This window comes from Fusarium tjaetaba, assembly GCF_013396195.1.
Source record: "Fusarium tjaetaba strain NRRL 66243 chromosome Unknown NRRL66243_c0000092, whole genome shotgun sequence".
NCBI lineage: Eukaryota > Fungi > Ascomycota > Sordariomycetes > Hypocreales > Nectriaceae > Fusarium > Fusarium tjaetaba.
The window spans coordinates 258,538-272,723 of NW_023501288.1; the positions used below are offsets into that span (position 1 = coordinate 258,538).

The window sequence follows — 14,186 nt, forward strand, 5'->3', positions numbered from 1 at the left end:
GAAAAGAGGCATGGACCACTTGGTGGTCGTGAGGTTCAACCCTTACCCTTGAACTACCACAACTTAGCAAAAAGAAACGCGATGCGACCAACAACCGCACGGGACTTTGAATGCATGGAGAAGGGGGAAATAAAGGGGGCGGGCCCGTTCGTTTTGATCCGGTCCTTGATTCCCGGACGCGGTTGACGCATTGATGCATTGGCTAAGGTCAATGAAGGCATGAGCAATTCAAATCTCCATGACGCGACTTGACGATCGTGGCTGGAGGAGGTTTTGCTACGGATGATGCAAGAAGAGTCGGAAACGCCAGATATGGGTACGTACTCCATTCTTGAGCGTGGATCAAATCAAAAGGGGGCTGGTTTTTGCGGCTGGTGCTTGATTAAGTTAAGGTAAAAGCTCGCAAACCGACTGGTTGGGCTAGTCGGTGGCACTGTATGGAGTAATATGGCATGGATGAATTCAACGAACAGAAACATTTGAGCTTCAACGCAACTTAGAATACCAAAATAGGATCAATCCGGTGCGAATCGAGAGGGAGCACCCCGAGGGACCCATAGACCATCACTTTGTTGACCTTTATGTACCTCTCTCTGTACTCTGACTCTGTAGACTAACTTCAGGTCCGCGTAAGGGCTGAGATAAGCATGCATAGAGTTCGTTAACTGTTGGCGTAAGCTGCAGAGCTGCTTGATGTCAAACCATGGCTTGTCGATAATAAAATGTTGGGGATATGAGGTGCATTTGCATAGCCGTGTGGTTGCCGAGACCTAAGTTCGGACCTGAAGAAGATTATGTACCTTCGGAATTCGAGGTTGATTCTGTGATACCCTCGGCGAACAAGCTCCTCCGAGCTCTGGCTTTTACGATTGAACCTCGCTGATCCTTCAAAAATGTCCTTGATGGACTCAGTTCCTAGTCTTGGGGTTATGGTGGGGATATATTAATCGGCTACTAGGGTTCAAGAATTCCCCAGTATTTTTTGGAATTGGCATCTCCTTTTTGGGTGATCGGGCCTTGTTCATCAATGTCACCGGCGGGTTTCATCTTTGGGCTTGTAAATTGACTATTGAAGCCTGAGAGAATTGGTTCATGATGATTGGTATGTCGACTCTAACGAGCCATGGCATTGTGATCTCTGTCTTTCAGAACACTAAGTGAAACTTCAAGTATTCTAGGAGTATACACGCATTGTGTCCGGTAACTGCACAGTCCCCATACGCATAGCTTTTGTGATCGTTACTGCAAATACAGTCGGTGAAGTTGTATCAAGACAGTGCGATTTTCGATCTCGGAGCGTTTGATCGTCAAATGTCAATTAAGGGGCCTGCGGCGTAACATTTTTTGAGCGTTAGCTCCAACAAACGACCCCCAATAATTCCTTTGTATCTGTCCTCAGTGACAGTCACAGTCTCACCACGGGTTGATGTATGTTCATGTCCAGTTCCGTGGCATGGCATGGTAGAGCATGACAGACACAGTGTCGACTCAATTCCAAGAGCTATCTGTAGGAAAATGCATGCATTTGTCCTTCGCTTGCTTCTCACCCCAGATCCCAAGGACGACAAGACAAGGTCGAAGACGCGGACGGGTCGGCCCCTCATTGGCTCGCGGGAGTGTCCAGGTAGAGAGAGCCCCTAATTCTTCTGAAGCCAGGAGCTTCCAGGAACTGGAAAGGCTGGGTGGGCGTCGTAGAGTTCGAGGTATTTAAAACGATCTTGATTGGTATTCCGATGGTGGTGATGCACTGAAGAAATACCAATGGCTGAGCCCCTAGGTACTGCAATCCTCTAACAGCGAATGCCCCGCCCCCCTGTTCCTCGACCTCCAACGTGCGTGCCCCGTGCGGCTCCAGTGTCCATCCGGCCCTTTCAATCAGGAGCAAAACGCGTGCTGGCATCACCGACCGCATCTATAACTTTTGACCTACTCTTCAAGGTATTTTCCTTTTGCCTTGTGCGATCACTTAATCTTGCTCGACCTCTTTTTTTGTCGGCGAGTTCTTTGTGTCCTTGTGTGGGAAGTGAGAGGAAGAGTTGTACAAAGCTCGTTTCTCCCGCCCTTTTCAAGTTCAGGGTCCTTTTCTACCGCCCACCTTCACCCACCGTACTTTGGATTACGGGGCACCGGTGTACCCAAAAGTTGGACGATTTGCGCAGAGCATCCAACAACCGACACCTTCAACGATCCAAGATCGCATAACGCCTCTTTGCCTTTGTCATCAGCGGCGTTTTGACGACCACAATCTTTCCCCGGCAGGCCCCGTTGCTTCATATACCAACAGCTGCTGGCGAATGTCTGCTTCCTACCGCCATTCAGCCCCTTAGCACAATATTTGACGATACCGCTTCGACATAGCCGCATTCGCCTCCTGTTGCTTCACAAACCGGCCTTGCGCCCGGTCATATCGCCATCATGGCATCGGCCTACGAGGTTGGCACAAGAGCCTGGCAGCCAGACACTGCCGAGGGTTGGGTTGCTTCGGAGCTTATCAACAAGACCGTTGATGGGCCCAAAGTCAAGCTGACCTTTCAGCTTGAGAATGGCGACGTGAGTTTTCCCTTTAAATGTGTTCAATGATGCCATTGGCACTATCTGTTTGGGATCACGAAACTGACAGGATGTGTCTCATATAGACCAAAGATATCGAGGTCACCGCGGAGGCCCTACAGAGCGGTAACGACCCGTCTCTGCCCCCTCTGATGAACCCGACAATGCTCGAAGCCAGCGACGATCTTACAAATTTGTCCCATCTTAACGAACCTGCTGGTATGTCAAACACAAGATTACTTGCCATGGTATTTGGACAATAGTGCTGATACCCCGTAGTTCTTCAGGCAATTCGATTACGATACTTGCAAAAGGAGATCTACACCTACAGTGGTATCGTCCTCATTGCCACCAACCCTTTCGCACGAGTCGATTCGCTCTACGTTCCCGGCATGGTACAGGTTTATGCTGGAAGACAGCGAGCGACACAAGCTCCCCACTTGTTCGCTATTGCTGAAGAGGCCTTCATGTAAGCATGCACTTTCACATGCCAACCCAACTCCATACTGACATGAAGCTCAGGGACATGGTTCGCGACAAGAAGAACCAGACAGTAGTTGTCTCCGGAGAGTCTGGTGCTGGCAAGACTGTCAGTGCCAAGTACATCATGCGATACTTCGCTACCAGAGAGTCACCCGACAACCCTGGTGGACGCTCTAAACGAGGAGCCGAGTCCATGAGTGAGACGGAAGAGCAGATCCTTGCGACTAACCCTATCATGGAAGCGTTCGGTAACGCCAAGACGACTCGAAACGATAACTCGTCACGATTCGGAAAGTACATTGAGATTATGTTTGACGAGCACACAAATATCATCGGTGCCAAGATCAGGACATACCTTCTCGAGCGTTCTCGATTGGTTTTCCAGCCCCTCAAGGAGCGAAACTACCACATTTTCTACCAGCTTGTCGCTGGTGCGTCAGAGCAACAGCGTGAGGAGCTTAACCTGCTACCTATCGAGGAGTTCGAGTACCTGAACCAAGGAAACTGCCCAACAATCGACGGTGTGGACGACAAGGCCGAGTTCGAGGCCACCAAGAAGTCTCTGTCAACAATTGGCGTCACAGATGCCCAGCAAGCTGACATCTTCAAGCTGCTGGCTGGTCTTCTGCATCTCGGAAACGTGAAGATCACTGCATCGCGCAACGATAGTGTTTTGGCCCCCAACGAACCTTCTTTGGAGCGAGCTTGTGCCATTCTTGGTGTCAAGGCCGAGGAGTTTTCCCGATGGATCGTCAAGAAGCAGCTCGTTACCCGTGGTGAGAAGATCACCTCCAACCTCAGCCAAGCGCAAGCCATCGTTGTTCGAGATTCCGTTGCCAAGTTCATCTATTCAAGCTTGTTCGACTGGCTTGTCGATGTCATCAACCATAGTTTGGCTGCTGAGGAAGTGTTGAACAGAGTTGTCTCATTTATTGGTGTTTTGGATATTTATGGTTTCGAGCATTTCGCCAAGAACTCTTTCGAACAGTTCTGTATTAACTATGCCAACGAAAAGCTCCAGCAGGAATTCAACCAGCACGTCTTCAAGCTGGAGCAGGAGGAATACCTCAGGGAAGAGATTGACTGGACCTTCATCGACTTCTCCGATAACCAGCCTTGTATCGACCTGATTGAGGGTCGCATGGGTATTCTGTCTCTGCTTGACGAAGAGTCTCGTCTTCCTATGGGTTCTGATGAACAGTTCGTTACTAAGCTTCACCACAACTTTACTCCCGACAAGCACAAGTTCTACAAGAAGCCTCGATTTGGCAAGTCTGCTTTCACCGTTTGCCATTATGCCATCGACGTTACCTACGAATCCGAGGGCTTCATTGAGAAGAACCGAGATACCGTCCCTGACGAGCACATGGCTGTCCTGCGTGCCACAAGCAACGAGTTCTTGAAGACTGTTCTTGACGCTGCCTCAGCTGTACGAGAAAAGGATGCCGCCTCATCAAGCTCCAGCTCCGTTAAGCCCGCCGCTGGTAGGAAGATCGGCGTGGCTGTCAACAGAAAGCCCACTCTGGGAGGTATTTTCCGATCTTCGCTCATCGAGCTCATGAGCACTATCAACAATACTGATGTACACTACATCCGATGTATCAAGCCTAATGAGGCCAAGGAGGCATGGAAGTTTGAGGGACCTATGGTTCTTAGCCAGCTTCGTGCTTGTGGTGTCCTCGAGACGGTTCGCATTAGTTGTGCTGGTTACCCTACTCGTTGGACGTATGAGGAGTTTGCCCTCCGTTACTACATGCTTGTGAAGTCTGATCAATGGACTTCGGAAATCCGCGAGATGGCCGATGCTATTCTTAAGAAGGCTCTCGGAACAAGTAGCAGCAAGGGTATGGACAAGTATCAGCTTGGTCTCACCAAGATTTTCTTCCGAGCTGGTATGCTTGCTTTCCTGGAGAACCTCCGCACAACTCGACTCAACGACTGTGCTATTATGATCCAGAAGAACTTGAGAGCCAAATACTACCGACGACGCTATCTTGACGCCCGTGAGGCCATTGTTATGACTCAGTCTGCTATCAGGTCATGGAAGGCCAGGAAACAAGTCCAGGAGCTACGAACTATCAGGGCTGCCACTACCATCCAGCGAGTCTGGAAGGGATCTAAGCAACGCAAGGCCTATCAACAAATCCGGAAAGATATGGTTCTCTTCGAGTCTGCCGCCAAGGGATATCTCCGACGAAAGAACATTATGGAGGAACGTCTCGGCAATGCTGCTCTCAAGATCCAGCGTTCTTGGAGATCACGAAGACAATTACGAGCCTGGAGGCAATACCGCAACAAGGTTGTCCTCATCCAGAGCTTGTGGCGCGGAAGAAGTGCTCGAAAGGACTATAAGAAGATTCGTGAGGAGGCTCGTGACTTGAAGCAGATTTCTTACAAGCTTGAAAACAAGGTCGTCGAGTTGACACAGTCTTTGGGCTCAATGAAGGAGAAGAACAAGGGTCTGGCTTCGCAAGTGGAAAACTACGAAGGACAGATCAAATCGTGGAAGAAGCGACACAACGACCTCGAAGCCCGAACCAAGGAGCTTCAGACAGAAGCCAACCAGGCTGGTATCGCGGTCGCCCGCCTACAAGCTATGGAAGACGAGATGAAAAAGCTTCAGATTGCCTTCGACGAGTCAACGGCCAACATCAAGAGGATGCAAGAGGAGGAGAGAGAACTCAGGGAATCTCTGCGAGCTACAAATTCAGAGTTGGAGACAGCAAGAAGGTCAAGCACGCAACACGAGAAGGACAACATGAGTCTCAGACAGGAGCTGGAGTCTCTGCGGGATGCCCTCGAGCTGGCTCGAAGGAATGCCCCCATCAACGGAGAGCTTGCCAACGGTACCACGCCTGCAGCCGCAGCACCTGCAGGTCTCATCAACCTCGTCTCGTCCAAGAAGCCTAAGCGTCGGAGTGCCGGTGCGGAACCACGGGAGCTTGATCGCTTTAGCGGTACTTATAACCCTCGGCCGGTTTCCATGGCTGTTACTGGCACGGCGCATCGTCAGAACCTTTCTGGCTCGACCTTCCTACCTGGCGTTGATAATATCGAGATGGAACTTGAGACGCTTCTTGCGGACGAGGATGGCCTCAATGAGGAGGTAACAATGGGATTGATCCGAAACCTCAAGATCCCCTCACCAAGCAGCACCCCTCCTCCTTCGGACAAGGAGGTGCTCTTCCCTTCATATCTCATCAACTTGGTTACATCAGAGATGTGGAACAACGGCTTTGTGAAGGAGTCGGAACGTTTCTTGGCCAACGTGATGCAGTCCATCCAACAGGAGGTGATGCAGCACGACGGCGACGAGGCCATCAACCCCGGCGCCTTCTGGCTGTCCAACGTCCACGAGATGTTGTCGTTTGTATTCCTCGCCGAGGACTGGTATGAGGCTCAGAAGTCGGACAATTATGAGTACGATCGTCTTCTGGAGATCGTCAAGCACGATCTTGAGAGCTTGGAGTTTAACATCTACCACACTTGGATGAAGGTGTTGAAGAAGAAGTTGCATAAGATGATTATTCCCGCCATCATCGAGTCCCAGTCTCTCCCTGGTTTCGTTACCAACGAAAGCAGCCGATTCTTGGGCAAGCTCCTGCAATCGAACTCAACCCCCGCTTACAGCATGGACAACCTGCTCAGCTTGCTGAACAGCGTCTTCCGTGCCATGAAGGCCTACTACCTGGAGGACTCCATTATTACACAGACCATCACTGAGCTTCTGCGATTGGTGGGTGTGACAGCGTTCAATGACCTGCTCATGCGACGAAACTTCCTCTCATGGAAGCGTGGTCTCCAGATCAACTACAACATCACCCGTATCGAGGAGTGGTGCAAGAGCCACGACATGCCCGAGGGTACGCTCCAGCTGGAGCATCTGATGGTAAGCTCTACGTACTCGCTAAGTCAAGGACAAGGCTAACAACTGCACAGCAAGCAACCAAGCTTCTTCAACTCAAGAAGGCCACCCTGAATGACATAGAAATCATTCAGGACATCTGCTGGATGTAAGTAGTGATACTAATCTGGTCTAAACTCGCATACTAATTACTATAGGCTATCACCAAACCAGATCCAGAAGCTGCTCAACCAATACTTGGTTGCCGATTACGAGCAGCCTATCAATGGCGAGATCATGAAGGCTGTTGCCTCGCGCGTGACGGAGAAGAGCGACGTTCTTCTCCTACAAGCCGTCGATATGGACGACAGTGGCCCTTACGAGATCGCCGAGCCTCGAGTCATCACTGCGCTTGAGACTTATACTCCATCTTGTAAGTAACACGAACAACCTACTACAGGCACTGTAAGCTAACTCACCTCAGGGCTCCAGACTCCTCGTCTCAAGAGGCTAGCCGAGATCGTGTCGGCACAAGCCATTGCACAGCAAGAGAAGTTCGACTATACTGATGGCGAAGATTACGAAGACGGGCAGCCACAACATCATGAGCTGGCCGGCGTTGATGAGGTGGAAACAGAGTCGTAGGGGATAATGACAAGGCATTTCGAACGCACATAAGGGATAGAAGCCGCATTTTCACGGTGTTTGATATCGAATTTTCTAATGGCGGCGTGTAACTGAAAACAGATCTGAGGGAAGAAGGGTATTCTCCTTGAATCTGGACGGCATCATGTATACTGAGCGAGAACATATTCCACCTCTCCGCAAGCCGGTGAGGAAGGATATTTATACTCGACTCTATTTTGTAAGATGAGATACGGCTGTATTGGAGAGTCCGAGAGATGAGAGTACGAAGCGATATCGTGGTTATTTATTCACTACTCAAGTGCTATTGCATTGAAGATATTATCATCTGTGACTGTTGGTTGAAGTGGTAATGCAACTATCGAATCTACCGCCTCTTTAGTTGCATGGAATTTCTCTGCATAGCAACATTTTGAAGGTTACCCAACCTGAAGAGCCCATCAATTTCTGCAACCTTGTATACAGACGACAAAGCAGCCAAAATGACCACACGAAAACTGCCTAATATCATCATTACGGGCACGCCCGGTGTCGGAAAGACGACTCACTGTGAAGCTCTCGCGGAGCGAACTGGACTGCGCCATCTCTCAGTGAACCAAGTTGTGAAGGACAAGGAGTGTCATGAGGGTTGGAGTGATGAGTTTCACAGCTTCATTGTGGATGAGGACAAGGTATGAGACTGATATATTGTCCAGAACTGTTTGGAGATGAACACGGGTTCTGGAGAGTATGGCGAGAATTTGTGCTGATATTATTACAGTTACTAGATGCTATTGAGGACGATGTCAAGGCTGGTGGATGCATTATTGACTGGCACGCCTGTGATCTGTTCCCCAAGAGCTGGATAGATCTGGTTGTTGTGCTTCGAGTTGACTCATCTACACACTACGATCGTCTCATCACAAGGTACGTTGCTCATTACACAGCTCTTGTCATTGCTTGATCATAGAACCACACATTTACTGACTCTGTAATCCAGAAACTACCCCGAGTCCAAGCTCCAAGAAAACATCGACTCTGAAATCATGCAAGTTCTCCTCCAAGAAGCTCACGAGGCTTTCGATGAGGAGATTGTTATTGAATTGACTAGCAACACATCTGATGAGATGGACACAAACGTTGATCGTATAGTGGCTTGGCTGGATCAGTGGAAGAAGGATAACGACGAAGAATAACCAATCTTCATATACAACATAAAAGGGATGGATATTTGCTACAGGGTGTTACTACAAAAAGTCTTTAGCTATGGGCGTGGGATATTTTGCAGCGTGGACTCGGTTGGTGAAAATAGATTTTTAGATGCAAGCCTAGGGCAGGCTATGAATTGACATGAATCGTTCTACTGGTGGTTCCGTGCTGAGTAAGTGCATATTTTGATGGGCAAACAATCACAGTTATAGTGGGGAGCCTACTATTCAGCTCGATTATCTCCAGCTGCTATCTCTCTTTCAAAGTCACTTCTGTCAGTAAATTTTCTACTTTGCTTTGGTCAAAATGGCTGCACACAAGGTCAACTTCATCACCGGCAACGCCAACAAGTTGCGCGAGGTCAAGGCCATTCTCGAACCTGAAATCGAGGTTCTGAGCAAATCTATCGATCTCGAAGAGGTTCAGGGCACACTTGAAGAGGTTACGGAGTCAAAGTGCCGTAGAGCTGCTGATCTGGTACGTAAACTATCTTATCTATCCTACAAACGCTTGAAAGAAATGAAAGTGCTCAATAATAAAATACAGGTCAAAGGCCCCGTGCTGGTTGAAGATACGGCTCTGTGCTATAACGCTCTGAGCGGTCTTCCTGGACCTTACATGTGAGATTTGATGCTAAAACGCTGGGAAATATGAATGCTGATGTGATGGCTGTAAAGCAAGTGGTTTATGACTTCGATCGGTCACCAGGGCTTGAACAACCTGTTGGCTGCTTACACTGATAAGTCCGCTGAGGCTGTGTGCACTTTTGGGTACTGTGCTGGACCTGGTGAGAAGGTCATTCTGTTCCAAGGCCGTTGCCCTGTAAGAAACCCTCGAGTCCATTCAACCTGACTGTGCTGATATGTGATACAGGGCAAGATTGTGCCTCCCCGTGGACCTCCCGATTTCGGTATGTGCTGTGAAAAGAATACATAGAGTACATGCTGACATATGAATAGGATGGGATGCCGTCTTTGAGTATGAGGGTCAAACGTATGTAAAGTTCGAACCCGAACGATGATCTTTGCTAACTCTCGTAGCTTTGCTGAGATGGACAAGGCGGAGAAGAACAAGATCTCCCACCGTGGTCGAGCTCTGGCCAAGCTTCAGGCTTGGTTCAAGGACCAGCAGTAGATTGCAGTGAACTACGATACAGTAGCATACTTTGTGAGGCTAGAGTCTTATAAGTATAAAGGTCAGATGCAGTCAAGAACGGGACTACTTACTAGAGCACTTCATACTGGTTGTACTTGCGAAAGTAGTGAGAGCCACGACGATATGGCTGTAAGAAACTGTCGACCGAAGAGGGCTTCTGACGAACCGTTCTGCCGATGAGGTTTCTGACTTTTGTAGAATCACGAAAACTGGGATCGAATACTAATAGATTCGCTTGACCGTCCATTTGCTTCTCGAAGCCGACGATTGTCAAAGAGTGGCCTGTCTGCGTTTAGTGTCTGGTAAGGATGCTGATGGTATGAGATGTTCTTACCTGGGTGTTGTAGATAGATCGGTGGCAGGTCCGTATGATGGATTCGGTCTTCAACGCTTGTGATACCTCCTCGAAAGTATCCTTCGATAGCTTCAAAGAGACGTTGTTTCGACTTGCCGCGTTCCTGATCCTTAAATGCTTGAACGGAGCAACTGTCACTGTTAGTTGCCTGTTGAGTTTCTTATGGTGGTAAACTTACGGTATCTCCAAGCTGAGAAACACAGCCTGTGCCTGGTTCTTGTTAGTCAACTGACTTCATGTAAGAAGAGATGTTGTATACCTCTGGTGTACCAATGTATTTTCTCGTCCCCTTGATGCCTCCAGTCTCTGCTCTTCCTTGGGCATTGATACCTATGTCCCAGGCATTTTCAATGAGGTCTTGGATCTGAAAGATTGTAGGAAACGTGCGCCCAAAGTGATTTGAACCTTCTCTTGGAGCAGCGATTATGTTTGAAGTGAGCATCTGGATATTTCGATAGCCACAGAAACCGCCTGTCACTCGTTAGACACCCCAGATTACACAGCATTTGTCGACTCACCTTCTCGTCTCAATTTGGAAACATGTTGCACCGCAGGGTGACACAAGTAGGCTTCCTGTGTTGAAGGACTTTGCTCAAGAAGCTGACTTAGAACCGGTAGAACACCTGAAACCGTTAGCCGCTGATGGGCAACGTTACTAGAAAGTACTCACCATCGTTGACAACCTGACCTTCATCCTTAAGAAGGTCTACGAGCCAAGGGGGCATCTTTCTCTCATGCGCAAACCTACCAAGATCGGACTTCTACTCTCGTGTTAGTCACTTACATCACAAGTATCAGGAATCATGTGATATCTCACCCCCAGACGAACGTTGGATTTAGCTCGATCGCCATTTTTATCGCGACTTGAAGAGCCTCTGCTGGCAGTCTTGGTGATACCGGCATCCTCTCTCTTGGTCTTGTGCCGTGTCCTACTACTGCTACCGTTACTCTCCCTCCCGTGAGAGCTACGCCCGGAAAAGAGGTCCTTCCAGGCCTGGATAGGGCTGACTTTCTTGTGCTTCCGGTCTCTGTCTCTAGACGACGACTCCGGCTTCCGAGCCACAGTGGGAGTCTGTTCCGGCTCTGGTACTGGCGCTGGTTCGGGCATGGGCGTGGCGTCCTGCGCCTCGAGCTCGTGAAGCTCGAGATGATAAGCTAGCTCGTCCAGCCGAAGGATCTCACCGCAACCTTCTGGACACTCAATAGTGTCTCCGGAGTTGGTGGGTGGTGGTCCGTCAGCGTCTGGGTGTTGCTGCTCTATGTGCTAGTCAAGGGGAAGAATGTCTTAGTCTCAGCTAAACTCAAGTCAAGCGGTGGGAAAGAAAAGATCAGTGAGAGAAACACACTAGAATGAGTTCATATTCGTCTTGGCCCGGCTTGAAGCCGCAGAAGGGGCAAGGATCCGAGTTGGACATGGTTGATTATTTCATGAATTAAGACGAGGGAGGAGATGAGACAAGGTTGAGTTTAGGAACGAAGTGAGAGTTGTTTCAAATGCGAGATGGAGAATAAGTTTCTATGAGTCTATGAGTTATCAAGTGCAGCAATGTTTTTGGCTGTGGCAGAGTGAATACAAGAACAAAGAAAGAGTTGAGTGCGGTGAGAGAGTGTGAGTGAGAGTGATTCAGTGTGAACCCGTGAGTGAGGCTGTGAAGGCGGTACACGTACCACGTCGCACGTCTCCAGGGTCTCACAGCGTATTCAAAGGTCAAATCACGGGAAGGGCACAGCCTAAGAAATGCAGCCATTCAACTGTAGCTTCAACAACACCAACCACTATATTTGAGTCCTATAATAGTATTTACGGATACATACTCAAAATGCAAACACAGCAAATGCATATAGAGCAATGCCAAGTCAGTCAGTCACATACCACATGGCACAACGTCAGTACCACAACAAAGACCGCGGATCTCTCGATAGCGCCCGGATGATACCCTATTGCATTTGTATAGCGGGACCATCCGAATAGAGTCAAGTTCCCGTCCAAACGGATCTCACAGTAACATACAGCACAGTACAGTACATACAAGAGACAGACCGCTCTCATGGAGGGAGGGAGGGATTTAAAGAACTAAAGCAAGTTAGGTAGCCAAACTAACAAAGCATCATGAATTGTTGGGAACCAATTATCAACGACACCGAGAATCTGGTGCCTTGGATTTGTTCTAGAAACTCGCTCTAGACAAGGTACGTATCGGTAGTTGCAGCTCGATACATCCTTGCAAGTGTCACTCAATCCCTTCTATCAGTCAGACATTCAAGCGGTCATGAATCAGGACATTCACCAAGCAAAGTCGACTAGTCAGTCAGAGTCAGAAAGTACAGTACAACAGATATTTTCTAATAGTAAGCAACCAAGCAACCAATCCCAAAAGCCTCCTGTCCTGACCTGGACCCCTCCATTGATTTGAACCATGTACTCTAGTTGTTAAGGCAGGCAAAACAAGAAAGAAAATAACACACCAAAAACTTGGGTAGTTAGACATCGACATGGTACCACTTGACACACCCTTTCCGATAGAATAGACAGCAACGGAGAATTTAACCAAAAGAGGGCACCCTATTCAGGGCCCTTGTTGTCTCAGCCCCGAATCACCTTGTGACCCCTGTGACTGAGACTGTGACTATGACTGCCACCCATCGTGGGACGGCCTGGCTTGGTCTGGCCTGGCCTGGTCAGAACTTGTGGACCGCCCCGCGGCCTGAGAAGACTTGAATCGTCATCGCGATCGTGATTGTCTGGCAAAATGATAATCATGCCTCTTTGAACAGCATTCGCAATTGTTTGTTTACATCAGAATGCAATTGCTCTTGGCCGGAGCCTCGCCTGGGTTCTGTGACTTCTCAATCTGTCCGATCAAGAGCTCGAAAGCCTTGCCGACGTTCTCGTTGTATCGCGCGCTCGCCTCGGTCCAGCCGCATTGTATCTTCTCCGACAGCTTCTGTCCATCTTCGGGTGTCACCTGTCGTTGCTCGGGGCGCAAGTCGCTCTTGTTGCCGACGATGCAGATGGGGACCGACTCGGTGCCCTAACATTCGTGGTTCAGCTTATGGGCTGCTTGTTTCGGGTTCTGGGAGGACTTACCAGGTGGTTGAGGATCTTCTCACGAATAACTTGCACCATCTCGAAGGATGGCAGTGATGATACTGAGTAGACGAGCATGTAGCCATGGATGCCGATAAAGTGCTTGGAGTTGAGAATGCTGTACTCGTCCTGGCCCGCTGTGTCGACGATCTCGGTTGAGTAATCTTGGCCCTTGTACTTGATCATCTTGCTGAAGGTATTCTCAATCGTAGGATAGTAGCTGTCGACGAAGTGGCCATCGACGAACCGCACGGCTAGAGACGACTTGCCTGTGATGCATCCATCGTCAGCAAATGTAATTGAGCAATCGGGATTAAATCGCCATCTGTTGAATGAACACTCCAAAATGAGAAATACTGACCGACAGAGCGGCTGCCGACAATAGCGACCTTTCTTTGCTTGGGAGAAGGCATCGTGCTACAACGTTGAGTGGCAATGAATCAAAGTGAAACAGCGTCAGGTTCTTCGTTGTTGAACCTAAAGTTGAGTGTTGGCGCCCGAAAGGAGTAAAAGATTGGGCGTACAGCAACTGAGACCAACAGCGGGCAAAAAAATAAGATGATGGGAGAAAAAGAGAGCGAGGGGGAAAAAGAGGCTCGTTGATGACGATGGTGAATGTATGATGTGTAACTTTAGTACAGTGCCTCAGCTGGGGGGTATATGGTATCCGTAGGCAAAAAGGGCCTGGAACTTTAGGTGCCCGTACTCACGTCAGTCAAATCAAATCAGCTCAGACCAGATGCTAGACTACGGATACAGGTCTTGAATGCAGTAAAAAAAGGAGCCAATCTTTTTTAGGTCATTCCTGATGGGCACCTCAGGAACTGTAACTCTACTCTACTGCACTGCACTCACTGCAAGCCCCCGCCCTCCAAGAA

At 49.0% G+C, this 14,186-nt stretch overlaps 5 protein-coding genes across 5 annotated transcripts; 3 read left to right on the forward strand and 2 right to left on the reverse strand.

Moving 5' to 3' along the window:
* Nucleotides 1–2,415: 2,415 nt before the first annotated feature.
* FTJAE_4989 (myosin MYO2) lies at nucleotides 2,416–7,522 on the forward strand (the record flags this gene model as incomplete). The annotated part of the gene is made up of 7 exons (XM_037351449.1): nucleotides 2,416–2,550; nucleotides 2,637–2,769; nucleotides 2,830–3,019; nucleotides 3,073–6,922; nucleotides 6,973–7,046; nucleotides 7,096–7,310; nucleotides 7,362–7,522. 7 exons carry the CDS (start codon nucleotides 2,416–2,418, stop codon nucleotides 7,520–7,522), a joined length of 4,758 nt encoding a protein of 1,585 aa, XP_037207998.1.
* Nucleotides 7,523–8,004: 482 nt separating this feature from the next.
* On the forward strand, nucleotides 8,005–8,697 carry FTJAE_4990 (dTMP kinase; the record flags this gene model as incomplete). Its single annotated transcript, XM_037351451.1, has 3 exons — nucleotides 8,005–8,193; nucleotides 8,283–8,428; nucleotides 8,502–8,697. The coding sequence occupies 3 exons, from the start codon at nucleotides 8,005–8,007 to the stop codon at nucleotides 8,695–8,697; spliced, it is 531 nt and encodes a 176-aa protein (XP_037207999.1).
* A 319-nt stretch (nucleotides 8,698–9,016) lies between these two features.
* On the forward strand, nucleotides 9,017–9,844 carry FTJAE_4991 (Ham1 family; the record flags this gene model as incomplete). The annotated part of the gene is made up of 6 exons (XM_037351452.1): nucleotides 9,017–9,187; nucleotides 9,257–9,330; nucleotides 9,388–9,532; nucleotides 9,584–9,620; nucleotides 9,670–9,703; nucleotides 9,751–9,844. The coding sequence occupies 6 exons, from the start codon at nucleotides 9,017–9,019 to the stop codon at nucleotides 9,842–9,844; spliced, it is 555 nt and encodes a 184-aa protein (XP_037208000.1).
* Nucleotides 9,845–9,855: 11 nt separating this feature from the next.
* On the reverse strand, nucleotides 9,856–11,635 carry FTJAE_4992 (zinc finger with UFM1-specific peptidase domain protein; the record flags this gene model as incomplete). The annotated part of the gene is made up of 9 exons (XM_037351453.1): nucleotides 9,856–9,883; nucleotides 9,937–10,147; nucleotides 10,200–10,351; nucleotides 10,399–10,430; nucleotides 10,480–10,691; nucleotides 10,739–10,843; nucleotides 10,891–10,981; nucleotides 11,038–11,484; nucleotides 11,567–11,635. 9 exons carry the CDS (start codon nucleotides 11,633–11,635, stop codon nucleotides 9,856–9,858), a joined length of 1,347 nt encoding a protein of 448 aa, XP_037208001.1.
* A 1,377-nt stretch (nucleotides 11,636–13,012) lies between these two features.
* Nucleotides 13,013–13,721, reverse strand: FTJAE_4993 (GTP-binding protein rhb1; the record flags this gene model as incomplete). Its single annotated transcript, XM_037351454.1, has 3 exons — nucleotides 13,013–13,252; nucleotides 13,309–13,577; nucleotides 13,670–13,721. The coding sequence occupies 3 exons, from the start codon at nucleotides 13,719–13,721 to the stop codon at nucleotides 13,013–13,015; spliced, it is 561 nt and encodes a 186-aa protein (XP_037208002.1).
* Nucleotides 13,722–14,186: the final 465 nt, after the last annotated feature.